A 22,595-nucleotide genomic window follows, 5' to 3' on the forward strand; every position below is an offset into this window, starting at 1 on the left:
GCTGTGTGGAGCTTTGTGGAGCTGTGTGGAGCTGTGTTGAGCTCTGTGTGGAGCTCTGTGTGGAGCTGTGTGGAGCTCTGTGGAGCTCTGTGTGGAGCTCTGTGGAGCTGTGTGGAGCTCTGTGTGGAGCTCTGTGTGGAGCTCTGTGTAGCTGTGTGGAGCTCTGTATGGAGCTGTGTGGAGCTCTGTATGGAGCTGTGTGGAGCTCTGTGTGGAGCTGTGTGGAGCTCTGTGTGGAGCTGTGTGGAGCTGTGCGGAGATCTATGGATCTGTGTGGAGCTCTGTGTAGCTGTGTGGAGCTCTGTGTGGAGCTGTGTGGAGCTGTGTGGAGCTGTGTAGAGCTGTGCTCTCCTGCTCGTTCCGTGGGAAGACTGGTGCGTGGGAGGGAGGCTGTTAACAGGCCGAGCTGCATCTGAGCTCCATTAGTTAAACCCACACAGTCCTGCAGAGCTGCAGGAGTCAGGAGTAATTGCCGTTCTGAGAGTATAGATGTTAGATGATGTTAGTAACACAGGCTTGATTAGCACATTGTGGCGCAAGTTCATTAAAATACTGATTCTCTCCAAATGAGAAGAAACAGGCTGTAGAGTCTGTAGATGATGCTGATGGATGCTGACGGATGCACAGATCAGCAGTAGTGAAGCTCTTAACTGTGAAAATGTCTGTGGTAATATAGCTGTTATGATTCATGTACTATTTTATGAGACCCTGCTACATTATATTACATTACATTACATTTGGCAGACGCTTTTGTCCAAAAAATAGAGATGTCCATTTAGTAATCGAAGTACAAAAACGTTTTTAGACAGAGCCTAATGCAGGCAAAAGGGAAATAGTGGGATAATATTGGGATAGAGGAGGACAGGAGGGGAGGAAGGAAATGATTAGGAATGGTTAGAAGTAGTTAGTTTGTTAGAGGTGTTAGGGGGAAGACTTGCATCTTTCTCTCAGAGCTTTAAGACGTAAAGCAGCACATGTTAAAACTCTATTTAGATTTTTTTTTTTTTTTTAGATGCATAGGTTTCTGATGAACATGTTCGTGGCTAATGCAGGGGTAGTCAAGGTGGGTGAGGCTAAATCCCAATTTATACTTAGGTGTCGAACCTATGCAATAATCTACGCGTATCCAGCGAGAGTGCTCTATGCAGCAGAGAGCGTTTATACTTCTGCGTGCGCATATCAGCGGCTCTGCATCACTCTGCAGTTTAAAATGCGAAGGCCCAGCGGACCAATCACAGCTGTAGCTGTTCACCTCACGAGACGCATAGTTACATGTAGTGTAGGCTGTGGCATAGGTTTGCAGAAGTATGAATTGGGCTAAAGGACTCTATTGTACACCCTGCGTAAGATGTGTCGTCATGCTAATTGCTATCTTACACCCCGTCAACAGTCTATTTTCATGGCTTGCACTAAATGTTACGTTAAAATAGTATCAGAGTTTAGGAATATACTAAACTCTGCATTGCATCAAATGTATAATGCAATGTATAACTGGATTGTGTATCAGTCTGTGTGGTAAAGTATTACATACTTTAATTTCTAATATATATATATATATATATATATCTGCTCCTACAGCTTCCTGCCCAAATCTGAGAAAACCAACAAGTCTTTGGATCTGCTTGCAGTCGATATCATCCCGATCAATACCAAAACTGACAAGTGAGACTCATATTTACATGTTTTATTCTTATTTAATGAATGTACAAAATATTAAATAAAATATGAAATATGATTAGATCTTGAATTCCTAATCTGATTTTCTTTTGTGCTTCTTGCCATTGTTCTCAGACTGAGCACCGATAACACAAGCATTACGACTCAAACAACACAAACCATTGTTCAGTCGAAGGACCCAAAAAGGTAGGGCAGCACGTTATCCACATGATCCTGAGCAAGAAATGTATTTTATTCACTTTATGGTATAATTAAATAATGTTTCTCATCAGTTCAACAGAAACAGTCACCATCACAACCACCAAAACTGAGATCATCTCAAAAGACAGGTAACGTCCATCAAACAGTTTTCATTTATTCCTTTAGAGAAAGAATTTTCTATTCCTTCAAAAAAACGTCTTTTAGGTTTGAATATATAATAAACATAGAGGTGTGCTGTAGGTTAACACAACCCTGATTCCAAAATATTGAAACAAAGAGAGACTGAAATGATTTACAAACTTTATAATTCTGTATTTTATTCTCATTAGAGCATAGATTAAAGTAGCACTATAGTAACTTTATGATTAGAATAGCAGTTCAGGGGTAAATATGTGATTAGAATAGCACTACTAAGGTGAATGGATGATTTGAGTGGCTCTACTGAGGTAAATTTAAAATTAGAATAGCACTCCTGAGGTAAATGGATAATAAGAGTGTCTGTAGTTAAGTGGATGATTAGAATGGCACTGATGAAGTAAGTACATGACTAAAACTGCTGCACAGGTAAAGTAAATGTATAATTATAATAGCACTGCTGAGGCTATGTAATGTAAATGAAAATAAGAAATACATATCTGGTGTGTTATAAATTATTTGTATTTGCCTTATAAACTAGACTCATATAAGAATATAAGAATATATTTCATTGCTCTCTCAGCTCTCAGGTCCAACCAGAGAAGACTCAGAAATCTCTGGATCTGCTGGCGTTTGATCTCATCCCCATCAACACTGAAAAGGAGAAGTGAGTATCGTTTTACACATTAAAACACAACTATTTATTACTCTTATTTATGTTCCATAAGTACAAATCAAATATATTTAATTAATTTTTAAAGACTTATATTTACGTTCTTATCTTACCCTCATCTCAGACTCAGCAATGGCGAGACACCAAACAAAATTGAGACCACAAAAACAGTGGAGCCGCCAAAGAAAGAAACAAAGGGGTAAAATAATAAATATATAAATAACAGTTTTATATGCCCTAAAATAGAACCCAGAGGGACTCCACGTTAGGATTAACAGCTACGTAACATAGTAAAGCCAGACTTTAAGGACTTTGAGGTGTATTGTTCCATTTGCAGTTTGCAGTTGCTACTGTAACAACTGTTAACAACTAACTCAATATTAACCCAATTCATTTTTGATCAAATGTTTATTGTCATTTTTAGTAGGATTAATTATAAGGGTAAATTGCAGGGACGTAACAAAGGGGGAAATAATTCTAATACAAATAATTGGCAAAGGAAGGCATTGAAAGAGGACAATCATATACAGGGCCATCTCAAAAAACTTAGAATATCTTTAAAAAGTTACTTTATTTCAGTAATTCAGCTCAAAATGTGAAACTCATATATTATATAGATGTATTAAACACAGAGTGATCTATTTTAAGTGTTTATTTATTTTATTGATGATGATTTTGGCTTACAGCCAATAAAAACCCAAAAAATCAGTGTCTCAGAAAATTAGAATATTGTATAAGACCAATTGGTACTTTTGTCAGTGTGCCAAATCCTGCTGGAAAATGAAATCCGCATCTCCATAAAAGGGAGGGAAGCTGTAAGATATGAAGTGCTGTAAGATTTTGAGGGAAAACTAAACTGCACTGACTTTAGACTTGATAATAAAACACAGTGGATCAACACCAGCAGATGACAGACATGACTCTCCAAACCATCACTGATTAGTGGAAACTTCACACTAGAACTCGAGCAGTTTGGACTGTGAGTCTCTCCACTCTTCCTCCAGACTCTGCTCCCTTCATTTCCTTTAAATGAAATGTAAAATTTACTGATGATCAGTGATGGTTTGGAGAGTCATGTCTGTCATCTGCTGGTGTTGATCCACTGTGTTTTATTATCAAGTCTAAAGTCAAAATCTTACAGCACTTCATATCTTACAGCTTCCCTCTGCTGAGAACAACTTTTATGGAGATGCAGATTTTATTTTCCAGCAGGACTGGGCACACTGCCCACACTGCTTACCAAAAGTATTAATTGGTCTTATATAATATTCTAATTTTCTGAGACACTGATTTTTGGGTTTCATTGGCTGTAAGCCATAATCAATAATTCCCAATAAAATAAATAAACGCTTAAAATAGATCACTCTGTGTGTAATACATCTATATAATATATGAGTTTCACATTTTGAACTGAATTACTGAAATAAAGTAACTTTTCAAAGATATTCTAATTTTTTGAGATTGTATAGTGTATACTGTATTTTGTCAATTAAAATTCTAATAGCAGTGCAGTAGATTCTCCACTAGGGGCAGCAGAGGCCACGTCGGCCCGCCCCCCGCCGCCGCTGAGTGGGTTGTAGAGTCCCTATTAACAGTCACATCAGAATTCAATTTGCATATGACAGAGCGTGTTCTCGCCACTCAGAGTGAAATCGGTGTGAAATTGTTTTTTTCAGCTCTGCTGATCCATTTGATCCCATCCCGATAGTGAGCGCGAGCACAAAGAGGTAATGATTTCGGCTTAAAGGTGACAATTTCCAAATGCTACGCAATCATCTGTGTACATATCACACCTATTACAAACACAACACCCCCCCTCTCTCTCCCACAGCCCCGTGGAGCTGTTTGATCCTCTGCTGTTGGACAGGTACGTGCACGGCTCCAACTCACAAACACACCACTGAGTAATGGTGATGATGACGACGGCAGTGATAATGATGAGGGTGATGATTATGGTAATGTGGAAGGTGGGCGGGAGGAAGGTGGCGATTATGCAGAAACAGCGCAGCAGTAAATCAGTGTGATTGCTCTGCTCGTGATCTTATTGAGTCGGGGGGAAAGACAATGACAAGATGGCGATGAACATAAATTCATAGCGGTCGATGACGCTGGAGATGAAGGGAATTTAGAAGGGCGAGATGGAGAGAGGAAGGCGACACTAGAATGATGACGATGACTGATTGAGGAGAATCTTCTCTTTGATGTGGTTTTATATGTATGTGATTCTTCAGTGCTCTCTATGATCTGTGGGATAGTCCATCAGCCTGGTGCTCCACTGATTTCAAGCACAAACCCGACTCTATTACATTTACATTTAGGCTCTTTATTCAGAGTGACTCAGTGCATATGAATGACCGGTGTTAAAGACAGTACGTAGGTGAAGGTAGTGTTAGGAGGCTTCCCAAACAAACACTCTTTATGATGTAGCATGATGTGCTTTCCTGATTAAAGAAAAAATTTCCCAGCAGAAGTTCCCAGATATTGGATAGACCAGTGCTCTAGTCAGAATAAGAGAAATCATCCATCAGTTTCAGGTGTATTCACTGCTCCATTAAAATATATTACCAGAAGATTGAGAGTTTCTGGACCAACCACACATCTACCTGGTTATATACCTGGTTACCTTCTTCATTAGAGTGATGTGGTCCTTCCAATACATTTGACAAGTGCTGGAGAGGCACCAGACCTCACTAATGCGCACTCATCAGTGTTTCAACATCTAGTGTGCATAAAATCACCATGCCCAAAAGTGATGATCTCCATCCCATATATGTTAAAAGTGCTGATGCTTTTTGTGAAAATGTAGATAATTCACGAGACAGTACGTGTGATAGTTCACATGCCAGTACATGTCATCGTTCATGTGATAGTACATGTAAAAGTATGTGTGATAGTTCATGTGACAGTGCATGTGATGATAGTAATTATATAAAAAAAATAACTTCTGAAATTCTCCCAAAAGCAATCCACTTGTGTGAATTCCTTTAGAGATAAAAACTAAAAAGTCATATTTTTAAAAGTCTCACTTACCTCTAGAGATTTATTTTTCTAATATACTTTTTGCTGATAGAAGGGTAGAAAGGGCACAATCAGGTTGAGTTTATGGTGTAACACATGTTTAGGTAAGATTACAGGATACATAGAATAAACTGTGCTTTATCAAAAAATATTGAGCAGAATGGAAAGCTGAAAGCTGAAAGGGTTAAGATGTTAAATACACTATTTTTTTGGTAATTCCAGTGAGAATACCCAGAGTGATGCCCCAAGCTTCTCAGTTGAAGACGTCACTCCAGGCGACATCGATTTAACAAGGTAACGTGTTTAATATTAAGATATTTAAATGCAGAATTAAAATTTTGCACATTAAATCCAAAACGCCCCCCTTTCTCTGTATTACAGCTTCAGCACTGAGACTCCAGACGAGGATTCTGACAGCGGTGTTTCTGCAGCGTACACGAGGTGAGTGATCAAAGCCCCTGGTGCACTCTTTCTGTTGGGAGGGTGTGTGTGTGTATGTGAGTGTGTGTGTGTGAGTGTGTGTGTGTGTGTGTGTGTATGTGAGTGTGTGTGTGTGTGTGTATGTATGTCTGGTGTGTGACCTTTGAATGCTGTGTTTGAGTCAGAAGAGCATGCAGCAGACCGTTGCAATCACATTTGAGAAGGATTGAGTCATATCTCTCTCTCTCTCTTCTTCTCTCTCTTTCTCTCATCTTCTTCTCTCTCTCTCTCTCTCTCTCCTTTTCACTTTCGCACTCACTCCCTCCGTCTCTCACTCACGCCTCAACACACCCCATTGCTTGTATTATTAATGCCCACATTTGGATCAGTGACCTAGAACTGATTGTACACTGGTGCTTCCATAAAAATAGCCCAGCTTTACCAACCAGCAGATCCTCTTCTATTCTCCGGCGCCGCCGTATATCCGATTACTCTTTCACAGGCGTCACCGCTGACCCTTCACACTGAAAATGCGTGCAGTGTATCCGCCTGAAGCTTTTATTTATATATCCTCTTAGGTCAGCTGACAATAGCTCCCCGTGGGACAGATGGACATCTCCTATTGTAAACATCACAACAGAGGAAAGGTGCAGTAAAACACATTATCATCAGGTTCTTGCTGTTTAAACAGATATGGTGACTGCTCATCTGTTTAATAAACTCTGTGTTTGGTTAAATCACATTATGTCTGTGGCGCTATTTAGACTGTTGTACGGTTAAGATCTGCCCATAAATACTGTAAAAACCTGTAAAAACTGGCAATAGTGGAAATATTTGGCCAGTGTCTGAATACTGAATACTGAATAAGCTACCAGATTCCATAACAGTTACATAAGCTAAAGATACAGTAAAAATATGAGGAGAGCAATGAACGTCTGATTGTTGACTGTTGTCAGGGTTTAAATCAGTCAGTGGCTGTGTTTTCTGTTTCTAAAATAGCAATACCCCAAAAATGTACCTGAACACACCTCATTTTCAGACCACCACGCCCATCAGTGTAGAAATATTCAGAAGCTCTGCTCCTGTTTAAACAACACAAGTGCAAAACGTGAAAATAGACAGTTTTCAGAGTCTAAGATAACAATGTGCATAGCGATGTGCCTTGTGCAGGGTGTAAGATAGGGCCCTAGAAGTCAGTAGCCACCTAAATTGTTTTGTATTAATGTTACATGCTGTAATGAGACATGCTGCTGTAGTTCAGTACAGCTCTAAACCACATCGATTGACTGTCTGTGAGACCTTCTTAAAAACCTGGACACACTAGCTTTAAATCAGCTTTAGCTAAAGAGGAAAACCTTTAATATTAAACAAGTCTGATCAGCCAAATCTGGGATAAGTGAATAAAGGTGTAATTTAAATAGTACACCAGAGCAATTTACTGTAATTAACATCAGTGATGATTTCTGTTGAATTTCTGTTAGCAAAAAGAGTAAATTGTGAAAAATATCGGGATATGTGTATTCTTGAGCCATAAAGACATGGTGCCATTAAAATTATCAGGTTTATGCAGGTAAATCTCATAATAAATAATCTAAATATTTATTTATTTATTTAGTCTAACTTAAGCACACCAGCGTTTTATAAATGAGGCCGCATGAACACATATTCACAAACTATCCCGTGACTGATTATGGGTAAATATAGGGTTAAAGTTGTTGGAGGCAGGCAAAGTGCAGGACCAGCCCAGTCCTATCAGTATACAGGATTATATGTGAACCTCAGATCCACAGAGAGACAGCGCTCATACAGGAGATCAGTTCACTGAGAAATCTGATTCAGCTCTTCTGATTTTATTCCTCACAGGGAGAAGAAGACCGACCCGCAACCAATGGAGACGTAAGTGAAACTTACTATATTCTAAAATATAGTTAAAAAAGTGTTAGAAAGGGTTAATATAGACTGATGCCATAAAAATACATTAAAATTATTTCAGTGAATAGGTTTTTAAACATGATGATTCAGGGTGAAGAACTATTTTAATGAAGTTTAATAAAACAACAGATAGGTTAAAGGTTTTAGCTGCAAACAAATATCCAAACAAACGCCACTCATTTAGGTTTCCAACAATTAATTATAAAACAAACATTTCTCTCTTTTGATAGAAAACTGATAGTTATTTTGTTTTATTTTAGTGCCTTCATCAATCAAGAAATAAGTACATAATCATATTTTATTTATTTATAAATATAAAAGCTCGTCCAAATGTCTAAATTAAGAATAACTGATTTCTCAGGAAGAAAATGCCAATATATAGTTATCCATAAAAGTCTTAAAAATGTGTTTATCTAGAAGAATGGTCCTAATTTGTCTTATAATCTCTTAAATACATTTCTAAAAAAGTGTAAAATTGGTGTTGTGTGATATTTACCCCCCAAATGGTTTTACAGAACCTTAAATGTTTTAAAATTAATTTTCCAATACCTGCAGAGGCCCTGATTTTGAATATTACATAATAAAAGTCCAGTGTATCTAAAAAATACAGCATTTCTAACCTCAACTCTGACCCCAGTGATGTTAAACTCAACATAATATGATCACTTTACATTAGAAAAAAAATAGCATTGGAAAATAATCCTTTAAAAACGTAGTATTAGGAAGTATTAGGATTACAGGATATAGGAGCGTCCCAGATTATGAATGATGGAGGAGCTATATATATTTTTAGGGATAGAGTTTCACTCCTGTTACTCGCGTTACCTGTTCATCCCTACCTGCAGGAGGTAACAGGAGATGGATGGATGAGGCCGAGCATTCAGACTGAGCTTTCTTTCGAGAAGATCTGAAGAGAAGCTTGACTTGCTTAGAGTTTAGACTTTATAGACAGACAGTAGTAGACAGTAATGTAGTGCAGGGGTTTCTTAAACATTTCAGACCATATAAAACCTACAATCAAATTAAAAACTCAAAGAAACAAATAAATGTCATCCACAGGAAGATTTATAAGCAAACCAGGGGTTAAAGATATGGAGAAAAATAATGCAATGTGTAATAACGCTGTAGGATATCATTATCCTACACAATAAATTAATGCTATTGAAACATATAACCCAAAATCATAGCTGCATATTATAATGCATTATACCAAAATATACCAAATCTGTGTTATAGTGCATTACAACACTACATTGTACAATGTTCTTATGAACAGATATTATGAGGCATTATAAGCCCTTTCATTATAAACCTGTATTATACTTGTAGTTTATAATGTGTTATGAATGTCGCTGTAAGTTAACTTATGTGTTATTATAAAGGCTAATTACAGTCATTATAAGGTATTATGCATGTCATATACTGCACTTTGAATGCATTCATAAAGCCTTATGAATACAGGGTTCATAGGAAGTGTTACCGACATTTCTAGCAAGACACCACCAGCCACGATCATTACCCCCCACTGTGCTGTTCACTGTGGATGGTAATGCCTTATATGATATGTCTTCTTTATTTTATTTCAGTCATGATTATGTCCCATTCATTCCTGCTCCCGCTATCAGGCCAGAAGCTAATATCTTTAATGAAATATTGATTTTAGTAAAATAATGGTAAACAATGGGATAAGTAATGGTAGTATTTTGTCTCACAATGTCCTACATGTGCTTCTTGACTATTAATAGACTTTACAATGTTCATTTTAGGCAAAAAGCTTATCTCAAAAGCAATTTAAATCTATCTTTGTGTATAAGCTTTTAGGGGAATTAAATGCTTCAGACTTTTTGCTTCCTATCACTCCCACAAATCTCACAGACTCAGTTAAAACTCAGTGGGTCTCTCTGGAAAAGCACATTCTCATTTTACATTAAATCAGCCTGAACGAGTCTGCTTATGTCTTAACCATCCTCTTTAAAGGCAGGGGGTCTTTAGGTCTACTTCACTGATTCCTAACAGCCCCCTTTTCTGTAGTTCTTATATATATATATATATATATATATATATATATATATATATATATATATATATATATATATATATATATATAAATTTATATATATATTTTTTAAATATAATTAAACCCAAGCTTTAGTGTCAGCTATTTTTAAGAAAATCATGACTAAATCTGTTAATGTACCTGAAAAACATTTGATAGAGGCTATAGTAACCACCAGTTAACATCCTCAGCTCTGGAAAAAATGAAGAGAGCACTTCAGTTTCTGAATCAGTTTCTCTGATTTTGCTATTTATAGGTTTATGTTTGAGTAAAATGAACATTGTTGTTTTATTCTATAAACTACAGACAACATTTCTCCCAAATTACAAATAAAAATATTCTCATTTAGAGCATTTATTTACAGAAAATGAGAAATGACTGAAATAACAAAAAAGATGCAGAGCTTTCAGACCTCAAATAATGCAAAGAAAACAAGTTCATATTCATAAAGTTTTAAGAGTTCAGAAATAATCAATATTTGGTGGAATAATCCTGGTTTTCAATCAGTTTTTTTCATTCATCTTGGCATCATGTTCTCCTCCACCAGTCTTACACACTGCTTTTGGATAACTTTATGCTGCTTTACTCCTGGTGCAAAAATCCAGCAGGGTTTTTTTGTAATGTGGTAAAATCAAAGAAACTCATCATTTTTAAGTGCTCTCTTATTTTCTTCCAGAGCTGCTAATGCTTGAATATTGCTTATTGATACCTAGCATTAGCATGTTAGCTTAAACTGTAGCTTCAACTCACTCTATAATCCCTCGTGTGTGTCAGAACCATAATTCTGATTAAAGAGCTGCCAGTAAAGCAAAGTTCAGGGGTGTTTAAAGCTTTGTGTAACTCTCTGCAGTAACTCACGTCCGGTTGAGTTTTACACTAACGTTTCTTTATCTTATCTCTGACAGCACAAGTTACACAACTTACACCAGGAAGGTGGACAGGAGTGTCCAGGAGCCGAAGTCTCAGGACTCAGACTCTAAGAAGTATGTTGTCATATTTTATATGTTTAATAATATTGTATATTGTATATTGTACACTGTATTTTCTTTTTTTTCCTTTTTATGTAAAGTTGCCATTTTGGAGATATATATTTTTTGTCTTATGGAAATCATGTTCTGATTACATTGTTGGACCTCTCTTGTCTTTTAGGGGTATTGTTTATGTCAAACAGTATGTGGACACGCCTCATTATTCCTCATACAATGGCAGGTAAGATGCAGTGCATTACATTTATAGACTTATGATTAATATACTGCATATATTCAGACACCTGGCTCTTAAAGGTAATGAAAAGTGGTGTGCTGATTGGTTTATTCCACGTTACACATTAGTACATGCCCTTTCGAGACACGCAAGGTGTACTTTTTCCATTGTTACGATAGCGAAGACACACTGACACGCCCTAAATCAAACTGCACGTGTTGAATTTGGCTGTGCGGTGAAGCAGCAGAAAGATCAGGGAATGAAGAGATCATCCTGTATTAAACAGGCCGGTGTGTGTGTGTGTTCTCGCCCACAGCGACGTGGATTACGTGACCTCCACCAGCTCCAGCTACGCGTACAGCAGCCCCCCCAGGTAACACACCTCACCTGCCGGGCTAATGACGGCCGGACCGGGGCCTACAGGACCGTATTAGCAGGGCTTTATTAGCGGGAGTGTCCTGAATATGGAATTACATAATTGTGTTTAAATTCTGATAAATAATACACTGATTAAAATTTTATAAACCAGTAGAGCCGAGGCTGGAGTTCCTGTCCTGCTGAAAGAGTGAATTCATCAGTTCTTTATTAGAATCAGTCATGCTCTTAAACTCTTCATCTTCTTTTACTCATCTTTTCCTAATCACTTCCTCAAACTCATCTCTTCCTCTTTTTTTAATCACTTTTTATCTCTTCATCTTTTTCTCATCCCTTTCTCATCTCTTATATTTTCTTTATCTCTACCTCTTCTCTTCCCCATCTCTTCCTCAAATATTTTCTTTTCTCTACCCCATATTTCTCTTCTCTTCCTCTTAAATTCTTCCTCTCTTTGTCTTCTTCAAGCTCTTCATCTCTTTCTCTTCTCTTCCTCAAACTCATCTATTCTACTTCTCTTCCTTTTTTTATTCATCTCTTCCTCAAATTCTTCCTCATCTCCCCCTCTTCTCTTCATTCTCACTTATCTTTTTCTCAAACTCATTTTCTATTTTCTCTTCCTCAAACCCTTCTTAATCTGTTCCTCATCTATTCATTCCTCTTCTCTTCATTGCCTTCTCAAACTATTCATTATCTCTTCATCTGTTCCTTTCTTCCTCATCTTTCCCTCTTCTCTTCTTTCTCACTCATCTCTTCCTCAAACTCTTCTTTTCCTCTTCTCTTCCTCATCTGTTCATCTATTCCTCAAACTCTTTCTCTTCTTTTCCTCAAACTTAACCTTTTCTCTTTATTTCTTTCTCAACTCTCCTCTTCTCTTTCTTATCTCTTCTTCAAACTTTATTTTCCTGATCACTTTCTCATCTGTTCCACTTTTTTCCTCATCTCTTTCTTAAACTCATCTACTCTTCCTCACCTCTTGATCTCTTCATCTTCTCTTGCTCTTCTAATTCTCATCTCTTTCTCTTCTTTTTTGATCACCAGCACAAACTCGAGTGCCTGCACGTACTGCGGACGCCCGGTGGGAAACGATGCTCGGATCACTATTGAACATCTCAACATCTCGTGCCATCCTGAGTGCTTCCAGGTACCTTTAGTGCTTTTTATATAAACCACATATTTAATATCAGCAGATTAGACTTTTGATTAAATAAGATGTTCAGATAAAATTAAAGGTTTAAAGGTAGTCTTTAAATTTTGTTTAAACTGAAGTTTAACCCCAGCTCTGATGCTCCTGAATCTCTCTAATCTATCCTTCTCTCTTCCTGCAGTGCGGTATTTGCAGTAAGCCAATGGGCGACTTTCTGGACAACATGTTTTTGCACCGTGGGACGGTCCACTGTGAAAACTGCTACGCCAACGTTCTTTAGTCTTTATACCTTTATACTTCCTTCTTCATAACTCCTTATAATGAAGTTAATAACCAGTTTAAACAGCTTGAAAAATTAGATATTGTGCCTTTTTTAACATATCAGAAAGAATTCTTCTGCAGTCGTTCATCTCACTGTTACTACTGTATTTCTAATGTATCATTAGCCGTATCACGCAAAGTACCTTAAAATGTCAATGTTAAATATATGTGGTGTTAGAATGGCAGGGTTTCACTTTTTCTAGCATCTTAATAGACGTATATCACCTGCAGATAATTAAATATTAAGAACTAAATGCATGTTTTCTTCTGCAGTTTCAGTTTCTAGAGTCTGAATGTATTTCTAAAACTGTGAATAAAGTTAAAGAGACTTTAAATATGTGTTGGATCTTATTTTTCTCATTCACTCCCAGCTGGAGCTCCTTCACAGCGTCAACCAGCAGCTCAGTTTCCTCTGCTGAGAAGAGTTTGTTGAACACGTCCAGGTAGCTGCACCGTTAAAATAGCAATCCGCCAAAGTCAGAGCTCACCTGATCTACTCTTAAAGAGAATGGTGAGCTCTTAAAGAGACACTCTGATTGGTTTATTTAATGGTACGCCCAAAATTAACCACACCCATGATTAATTAATAGAATTATTAGATGCCTTATGCTCAATTTGAGCTGTGCAAGGTGTACTTTTCCTGTCGTTACAATAGCAAAGACACACTGACACACTGCCCTGAATCAAGCTGAACAGTGTGTGATTGATAGCTCGCCTATAGATCACTAAAATAGGGCACTTTAGATTTAAACTGATTGTCCTTCTTGCTTCTTGGTGCAACTATTGTTGTAAAAATGTATTTAACAATTATGCAAAACCTCTTTAATAGTGTTTCATCATGGCTTACAAAATACTGCAAAGTATAAAAAGAGAAATATAAATATATAAATACTTCATATTCAAAAAGGGTTTACATATGTGCACATTCAAATGGATTAAAAAAAGGCCTAAACAAAAAAAAAAACAGAACAAATCACGCAGACAGAGATATTTTATACTGGACACAAACAACAGCTGAATATAAATGTCGAGTTTGGCAGCCTGACAAATATATTTCTCATAAATCACAGAAGGGCTTGTTTAGAACAGCTGCACTGATAAACACAGAATTAAAATGATCCTGTTTCTGTGCTGACGATGTTCTAAAGCGTCTCCATATAAATATGGATTAATGTGGATTAAATAATGGCTCGTTACACTGAGAACAATGTAAACTAATATAAAGCTAGTAATGCAGAGAAATGCTGAATGTATGGATGCAGGGATGTATTGAGATGGAATATTATGTATTATGTACAGGGGTTAGAGAATGAAACTGAAACACCTGGTTTTAGAGCACAATAATTGATTGTGGTGACGGACAGTTCTGGTGGAAACAGGAGAGTTGAGGTGCACATTGAATTCTGCGTGATTTGATCAGCCGTGGTTTTATGTTTTTTTGGATACAATCCGGGTTAGCACCCGAACATCCCTTTCAGACAGCTTCCTCTTACAGCGTCCACAGTTAATCCTGTTGGATGTGGTTGGTGCTTCTTGGTGGTATGCTGAGCTGACATTACCCTGGATACCGTGGCTCTTGATGCATCACAAAGACTTGCTGTCTTGGTCACAGATGCTCCAGCAAGACGTGCACCAACAATTTGTCCTCTTTTGAACTCTGGTATGTCTCCCATAATGTTGTGTGCATTGTAATATTTAGAGCAGAACTGTGCTCTTACCCTGCTAATTGAACCTTCACACTCTGCTCTTACTGGTGCAATGTGCAATTAATGAAGATTGAACACCAGGCTGCTCCAATTTAGCCATGAAACCTAAAATCCCACACTAAAATGATGACAGGTGTTTCAGATTCATTCTCCAAACCCTTTATGTTTTGCTGTCATTTTCAAGTCATAAACAAAAAAATTGGTAAAATTCAGTAAAAAAAACAAAAACAAACAAAAAAACACGTCAAAATGTCAAAACAGCAATGAAGTCATACATTTTTCAGGAGATTTAAAAAATAGATATATTTGAAGATAGACAGATAGACAGATAGATAGAAAATGGGAAACTTGACAACCACGGCAACCACGCCGGAACCATCAAAAAAGAAGCCCCCATTAGATAAACAGCAGCTAAAGCTTTCATCTTTCAGAGAAAAGAGTAAAATAATAAATAAAGCAGACTCTACCGTCTCCACGCTTCAGATCTCAGAAAACATCTACAGGTCTTTCTCTCCGTCCCTCTTTCACTCAGAATAAACTCAGAGCTGTGGGTCTGAAAGGATGAGAAGCTGATCAAGAAGCAAACAGATCAAACAGAAGAAGATCTGATCAGAACAAACACAGAAGCTGCTGATCATCTCAGATCTCAGGACAACGGACACCGACATCAACACAAACACAAACACTGACATCAACATCTTTATACACGATCAGAACCAGTCGGACGGAGAGAATCAGAAAACACTCCTGATGTCTAAATCTGAACTCTGAGGGTCTCCTGAAAAGACTTGAAGCTGAACGAAGGTAAGGAGAGAAATAAAAGCACTGAAAAACCTGGAATTATATTTCATTCTTAATACTTCTGTGTTCTTTTCTTTTAAATATGCTTCAATATGACTTAAATTAACGAAACTTAAATTAATTTGGTCTTTTTAACAGAGCTATAGGTCCTGTTGATTCTTTCTTTCTTACTTTCTTTCTTTCTTTCTTTCTTTCTTTCTTTCTTTCTTTCTTTCTTTCTTTCTTAGCTCAGACAGGCTTTCTGCAGATTCTTAAAATGTCTTAAGCTAAAATAAATGCCTTTATGTGTCTAAAAATGTCTTTGGTTTTGTTTGCACATCACATTATGCAGGTTCCAAATTTGACATGCAAGTTAGCTTAGAGTTAATCAGCTTAGACGCTCGGAGGAAAGTGCAGCGACTCGGTTCTGATACATCAGCTCACAGACGCAGCCTTGTGCTGATGCACATCACCCTAGGAGGAGTGATGAGGGGAAAGAGAGAGCGCCATCTACTGTACTGTACCCACCCAGAGAGAGCAAGACCAACTGTGCTCTCTCGGGACTCCGGCAGCTGCTGGCAAGCTGCATGACTGGGATTCGAACAGCAATCTCCCTACTTTGAGATTTTTTATGGTGTAAACTGCTTGTTGCACAGTTAACTTTATTTATCACTAGCATTGTAAGTCTTTTGGGCGCGTCAGCTATAATCTCTGTATTTGAAAATATTGGGGGGGAGGGGAGGAGACTAATCAACAAAAGTTATCATGTCTTGTTATCATGTTTTACTACAACCCAGGACCATTTCACACCAAGTGTGCAAACTTAATACTAGTGTTGTTTATATTTTGGCATTTTGTTATAATATATTATAAAAGTGGTCTTAATTGTGTCAAAGTGGTATAAAAAAGTGTACAAAAGTCTTTAATTTAATGTAATTGACCCATATCTGCAGATCCTCTGCTCAATGTAACCCAGTAAATATCTTTATTTCAGTGTAGAGGATCAGCTCTCCTCCAGCAGCGAGATGAACCTGAAGTGGGTTCTGGTGTTTTGGCCTGAGTTGAGGTTCTTTGGCACAGTGAAAGCTCTCTGTGGTTCGACCGCGGGGTCCGATACGTCCTTGGAGAGGGTCCGCTACGTCCTGCTGCTATTGGCCGCCGCTCCGTTTCATAGCCATGCTGTGAATGTGGTGCCACAGCAGCCCTGGATCAGACTCATTGTGTTTTATCAGAGACTCCAGACCCTCTGCCTGATCCAGACTCTGCCAGTAGTCCTGCGGCCACATCTGAAGCCAGCTAAACACACACACACACACACACACACACAAATACACACACACACAAATACACACAAACACAGTGTTTATGGGCATGTTCACATCTCTACACCACATTCTTTAGATCTTGTTGATATGAGGAGTACAAGAATGAAGCATGAAAAACTAAACTTTTGTATCTAAATCTAAATATCAGTATTTAAACTGGAGGATTAATAGCTGTTTTTACCAACACTGATACTGAACACTAGGAGACAAGAATTACGTGTCCCATGGAAGCTAAAAGATGCTGCACTGAACTGTGGGATATTTGTGTGTGGGCACTGAATGTGGTTTTCCTGTTTGCACAAAAAATTACAGCCATAAGCCGCTGGTCACAGTCATTAGCACCCACTGCCCTGTCCACTTTGGGTGGTAATGCCCTCAAAAAAGTAGCACAGACTAGACTAGGTCTGAAAAATTAAAACGTAAGTGAAGTAATCATGTGCAAGTGCTCTGAAGTCTGGATCTACTTTAAAAGATTCATCTACTCTTCATTTTCCTTTAAACTGTCGAAACACCTTCACTGTTCTAAAGTCTCTCAGGTGCTCAATCTGTCTCACTTTCTCTCTGCCTGTGTCTCTCTCCATTTGTCTCGGCTCTCTCCCTCCTCCTCTCTCTGTCTCACTTTCTGTCTCTCCTCTCTGTCTCTTTCTGTCTGCCTCTCTCCCTCTCTCGCCTCCTCTCTCTCCGTCTCTCTGTCTGTCTCTGTCTATCTTTCTACCCTGAAATATAATAATACAGTAAAAAGACTCTAGTTTTCCAGATCTAAACCATACTACACTAATTTTACTGTCTCCTACCTATTCAGAATAAGAAAATAAATCATCATTTTAATTCATTTATAAGTGACACCATATAAATATACCAGTCTAATGCTGATTTACCAGTACATTTAAATACCCATTACGAAACGCTTAACAAATATGTGCACTGGTTGATATTTGCACACAAGGAATGCCTTAATTATATTGTTTCATTTAATATATGGAGCAAACAATTATTTTCCTTAAAGAAGCACAGGATAGTACATTATAAGACTTTTAGAAACAAATTTTTGAATTATGCAAAGTATAATTTATTAAATTATCGTCAAAATTATGGAAATTATTGTAATTAATCTTCTAGACGTATGATTTCAGCCTCACTTAGCTGGAACACGTTTGCACAGATGTTAGTTATATTTGGTATAGTGTTTAACTCACCCATCATTGGTGTCGATCTCGTCTGCGTGTCCGTATCCAGGGCTGGGGAGTGGGCAGCCCATGTGGGTGCTGTTGGCGGTTTTGGGCTGTGGTTTAGGGAACTTGGTTGGGTTTCGTCTGTGAGCTTTCTGCGCTGCTATTCGCTCGTTTTCCCGATCGCAGACGAAACACTCGAACCCGTTCAGGTAGTTGGGTTTGCTCATGTCGTTAACGCCCCACTCTCTGCTCTGGAGCCCCTCCAGGAGCCGCAGGTTAGTGATCTTACTGGGGGTTTTAAACTCCAGGTAGTGCAGATACTCCTCATCATCCTCATCCAGAGCTCTGATGAAGTCGGCGAGTTCTTTAGGAGAGGAGAAGCTGTCGATCAGAACGGCCGAATGATCGTTGGGAAGCCAGTCGGACACCGAGGACGAGCCCCTGTAGACGGGAACGCAGCCCTGGTGCAGGGGCCGCCACAGCTTCTCCGTCATATAATCAGGACACAGGCCGTTCTCCAGCGCCAGGTGGAACTTGTAGCGTCCAACAAAGCTCATAAACTCCCTCTCCTCACCTGTAGCTGTGCTGGTGTCCTCCAAACGCTCAGGTAGAGGCTTATTATTGAGACACTTCCCGTAAGAGTCCACCTAAAACAGTAGTTCAGTAGTTAACTTAGTTTTGTGTGACACAACTGATCACTAAAGTGTCATCATTTTGTAGCTGGTGTTATTTTATGTTATGTCCATATTTGGCACTTCGTTCTATAGTCGATTTTCAATGGCGGAAACAATTATTACTGCCATGCCCTCAAACTGTGCTGTGTCTATGGCTTAAAACCAAAAGCATTTTTTAACAGATGTTTGTCTCTGATAAGCTAAAATGTTAAAATCTAAGAAAGTAAATACTTGACAGATTTAAAGATTTTAAGATTGAAAATGCAGCTTTCTCACAGTGCAAATATACAATTACTTTCTCTCTGTGCTACTGTACATTGCACACAAGTACATGTGTACAGAAAATTAAAAAGCACTCTCTACTGTGCTGTTTGACACTTTTTTAAATTTAGTAAGCTAATGCTACAGGTTGATAATCAGAGACACTGGACAAACTGGAGTAAGAGAGGCTAGCTGTGGTGCTGTTAGATGATCAGTGTGTTTATTATATTAAAGGTGAGGTGCTAGACTAGTACTGTCTGTGTGTTTATTATATTAAAGGTGAGGTGTCTATCAGATAATGAATGTTATCTATACTAGGGTTTGAGTACTGTTTAGCTTTAAGCTACTTAAATTAGACTAAATGACGGAGAATGCAGCTGTGGGAGGCATTTTTAATATAAATATGAACCAATTTTATCTGGTGAAAGGGTATTTAAAATGAAAGCAACACACCTGCACCCTGTACGTTATATTTTGTGTGTCTGATATGAATGTAAATTATTATATTTCTTCTGATCTGACACACTCACCTCTCCTGGGAACTTTCCTCAATTCCATTTACAGCTTTTTTTTTTGGGGGGGGGGAAGCGGTGTGGCTGGGTTAGTTGGGTGCTTAGCACCCCTAAATCTCTGATCCTAAAACTGCCTCTAGTTAAATACCTATTTATATAGTTATATAACCTAGAGTTATATTTAAAGTACAGTTACCTCTATATACTTCATAAGCTCCTGGACGTAGCGGTCTCGGTCTGAGGGCACGTCACAGTGGGACTGCATGTAGAGGACGGGAGCGAGTCCGGCTTGTCTCCAGCGGTTCTTCTCCTGCAGAGAGACGGAGGGAGGATGGAGGAGGTACTCCAGGGAGGGCAGCCACTGCAGGGTGAGGGGATAATCCGACTCCCTCCTGAAGGTGGCGGTGTAATTGAACAGCCTGATGCCAGGGCCGTGAGACAGGAGGTAGTTGTTCATGGGCGACTCCTCGTGGAAGAGCGCCCACGTCTGGTGGGGCAGGCGAGGGAGCGGCGCCTCGTACGCCCGGAAATCCGTTCCGTAGAAGATGATGGAGGCCGTGCGGCGCTGCAGCTGCACCTTACGGTTTCTGGTGACCAGGCAGGACGAGTGGGCGCAGTCCACCCGCTCGGTGTCTCCAGGGAAGTGGGGGAAGAGGTTGGAGCTCCACCACAGGAGGATGGGGAGCTCCTTGTTGCTGCGAGTGTCTGTGTTACCTGGGCCTCTGTAGGAGCTCACAGTGACGAAGTCCATATCAGCCAGAGCGCTCTGGGGCTGAAACACACTCCTGTCCAGCAGGTCTACGGGTTCCTGACCTCCACACTGCAGCATCCACAGCTGTACCAGCCAGACCAGCATCACAAGCACAGCCCCTGCAAACATCTACAGAGGAAAATACGTGCGGGGTTAGATTTAAAGATACAACCTTCTTGACTTTTAGTGGTCAATGTAAAAAAAATCAATGTAAAAAGAGTTTATTTGAGGTCCTTTTTGAAAGTTTTTATTGGTCCAGTCATCAAGATTTTGACACAGTGTAAGGGACAGTCATTTAACAAAATAAAACTTCACCATATCTTAATTCATGACCTTATTAAAAATACCCACCTTATCACATTTATAGAGTAAGTGGGGAAAACTCCGGCACTGGGGGCTGAATTCTTTCACATGTTTTTCACAAGTGTTTTTCTGATTAAGCAGCACAGCTGATTCAACACTGGTTATTTGCTAACTTTAGAAGGTGTTTTAAACAAACAAGTCAGCTAACTGTAACTCTGGCCCTCAGTTGCCCCGCCCCGCCTTAGAGACAGTGATTTATCTCTTACTTTTCTTCTGCTGGGGCTGAATTTACAACAGTTTTCCTAGAGGAAAACATAGAAATGATGTGCTTTATATTTAACGACTTGAGATTTCTTTATTTGTAGCCAAACAGTACAGTGTAACGTGATGTACAAGCTATTGTCTTCTTTAGGTTTAATTTCAAAATTGTAATTTAAATAATTTCAACAATTTACAATCTTACATTACATAACATACTTTTATATACACTTTACTATAAAGCACACAAGCACGCGCGCACACACACACACACACACTACATTAACTTATTATTATTACTTAACTATAACATTATAATCACCTTCTAGTTTGTTTATTTGTTTCATTTGATTATTTGTAAATAACTGTTTATTATTAAATAGCAGATTCATTATGAATCATTACAGATAATTTACTTTAAAAGTAACGTTATCAAGTAGTCACGCAATGAGAATATAGAAAACTGAAACACTAAACTCACTAAAAACACCTAAACTGCTCAAATTTTGCATCTCACTCTAATTAAACTCTGTGCAGGAGGAACAAACGAACACCCACATATTAGTTTAGTGAATTTAAGGACTTTGATAAATAAAGAAAAAGTTTTATCATTTAAAAATCCCTAATATATTAACTTAGATTTATTAACAGCTGATTTTTAACCTGCAGTATAATCAGTATATAACTCACAGCTCCTCACCGCGCAGCCGCAGTCTGAACTCTTCCGCTCCTCATATGATCTGATCAAATTAAAGAGATTAAACTACAGAAACTAAATAAAATACAGTAAATAAAGATAATACAGTAAATAAAGCTACGTGGAGAAGCTCTGCTGTGTTTATTCCTCCTCTTCCTCTTCCATTTACAGGAAGAAATCAGAGGCACAGTGTGTTTATCGCCCCCTACAGCCCTGGATGAATTTCTTATTCGCGTTTCAGTTCCACCTTAAATTAAACAGTCGAAGCAGTTGAGCAACCGCATCACGAGCCCGACTGTAAATACTGTATTATTTAAGGTGGAACGGAACACAAAAAACAACTTCGTCAACAACAATGACCTTATATATTCTTAATAAATAAATAAGTATTGGGCCAAATATAAGATATACTTATTATTAAAATATCGTCTTAAGAATTGTCTTAAATAATATAATTAAAATATATTAAAATATATTAAATATATTACATTTTTTTAAATAGTTTAACTTTATGATGGTTCACAGAGTTCCCAATAAAATTGTTTAATGATTAAAATAATTAGGTAAAATTTATCCTAATATATTGAAATGGAGATACTTAATCTATTTTCAGTTGGGATCAGTTTTTTATTGACAGTATAAAAAGGAAAGAATTATGCAAAAAACAAAATGTAAATGTAAATATAATTAACAGTAAAGGACCACACGGCAAAACACAGATATACACAAAATAGAGCATTCATAAATTACAGTACATACTATTAGTAATATATATCTTTTACATGAAGATGTTTTAGTCTTTTTGTAAATAGAATTTTACATTAATATTATTACATTATTATGAATTATTTTGAAATTTTCTTATTGACAAATTTAAAAGTCAAAATCTTTGTATGTTTTCACTTAAGAGACTTTATGATTATTGTGAATTTAGACACTTTTATCCCCATAACTGATAACTGTGTGTTTTATGATGGCAGCGCGCGCTGGGCGTTAGGACC

The 22,595-nt window shown here is 38.0% G+C and overlaps 2 protein-coding genes and 1 long non-coding RNA gene across 18 annotated transcripts in view; 1 reads left to right on the plus strand and 2 right to left on the minus strand.

Moving 5' to 3' along the window:
* The window catches only part of znf185 (zinc finger protein 185 with LIM domain), a 34,104-nt gene extending 20,614 nt beyond the window's left edge, over positions 1-13,490 (plus strand). For 13 of the 14 annotated variants that reach the window (XM_049484327.1, XM_049484336.1, XM_049484334.1 and 10 more), the window contains 16 exons: positions 1,579-1,662; positions 1,792-1,863; positions 1,950-2,006; positions 2,597-2,680; positions 2,811-2,885; positions 4,363-4,413; positions 4,518-4,553; positions 5,927-5,998; positions 6,086-6,145; positions 6,703-6,771; positions 7,988-8,020; positions 11,018-11,095; positions 11,262-11,321; positions 11,632-11,688; positions 12,729-12,831; positions 13,016-13,490. In XM_049484327.1, the coding sequence (XP_049340284.1) occupies positions 1,579-1,662; positions 1,792-1,863; positions 1,950-2,006; positions 2,597-2,680; positions 2,811-2,885; positions 4,363-4,413; positions 4,518-4,553; positions 5,927-5,998; positions 6,086-6,145; positions 6,703-6,771; positions 7,988-8,020; positions 11,018-11,095; positions 11,262-11,321; positions 11,632-11,688; positions 12,729-12,831; positions 13,016-13,114 (1,090 nt within the window). In that variant the 3' untranslated portion in view covers positions 13,115-13,490. The remainder of the gene's footprint in view (positions 1-1,578; positions 1,663-1,791; positions 1,864-1,949; positions 2,007-2,596; positions 2,681-2,810; positions 2,886-4,362; positions 4,414-4,517; positions 4,554-5,926; positions 5,999-6,085; positions 6,146-6,702; positions 6,772-7,987; positions 8,021-11,017; positions 11,096-11,261; positions 11,322-11,631; positions 11,689-12,728; positions 12,832-13,015) is intronic. The other variant, XM_049484332.1, reaches the window with a different exon arrangement.
* Positions 13,491-14,128: 638 nt separating this feature from the next.
* On the minus strand, positions 14,129-21,745 carry fut11 (fucosyltransferase 11 (alpha (1,3) fucosyltransferase)). Of its 3 annotated transcripts, XR_007440973.1 has the most exons (5): positions 21,588-21,745; positions 19,782-20,465; positions 18,163-18,785; positions 14,514-16,937; positions 14,129-14,479 (listed from the first exon to the last, which is right to left on the minus strand). XR_007440973.1 is itself a non-coding variant. In XM_007228432.3 (4 exons), the coding sequence occupies exons 2-4, from the start codon at positions 20,463-20,465 to the stop codon at positions 16,790-16,792; spliced, it is 1,455 nt and encodes a 484-aa protein (XP_007228494.3). In that variant the 5' UTR covers positions 21,588-21,745; the 3' UTR covers positions 14,129-16,789. The 3 variants fall into 3 exon arrangements, 2 of the variants coding, with proteins under 2 accessions (XP_007228494.3, XP_007228495.3); XM_007228432.3 differs by having other exon boundaries at positions 14,129-16,937; XM_007228433.4 differs by having other exon boundaries at positions 14,129-16,937; positions 21,598-21,744.
* LOC125804795 (uncharacterized) overlaps positions 14,129-22,595 on the minus strand; it is a 376,893-nt gene continuing 368,426 nt past the window's right edge. Inside the window, exon 2 of the long non-coding RNA XR_007440974.1 lies at positions 14,129-14,966. This is a non-coding gene — a long non-coding RNA (uncharacterized LOC125804795). The remainder of the gene's footprint in view (positions 14,967-22,595) is intronic.

Source organism: Astyanax mexicanus, chromosome 10 (assembly GCF_023375975.1).
Source record: "Astyanax mexicanus isolate ESR-SI-001 chromosome 10, AstMex3_surface, whole genome shotgun sequence".
NCBI lineage: Eukaryota > Metazoa > Chordata > Actinopteri > Characiformes > Acestrorhamphidae > Astyanax > Astyanax mexicanus.

Bases quoted from the DNA above. Each gene is read 5' to 3' on its own strand.
- fut11 (XM_007228432.3), bottom strand. From the start codon at position 20,465: ATGTTTGCAGGGGCTGTGCTTGTGATGCTGGTCTGGCTGGTACAGCTG. The intron at 18,786-19,781 runs GTAACTGTACTT...CTACTGTTTTAG, and splicing joins AGCTTATGAAGTATATAGAG to GTGGACTCTTACGGGAAGTG. The intron at 16,938-18,162 runs GTGAGTTAAACA...GTGTGTGTTTAG, and splicing joins GAGATCGACACCAATGATGG to CTGGCTTCAGATGTGGCCGC.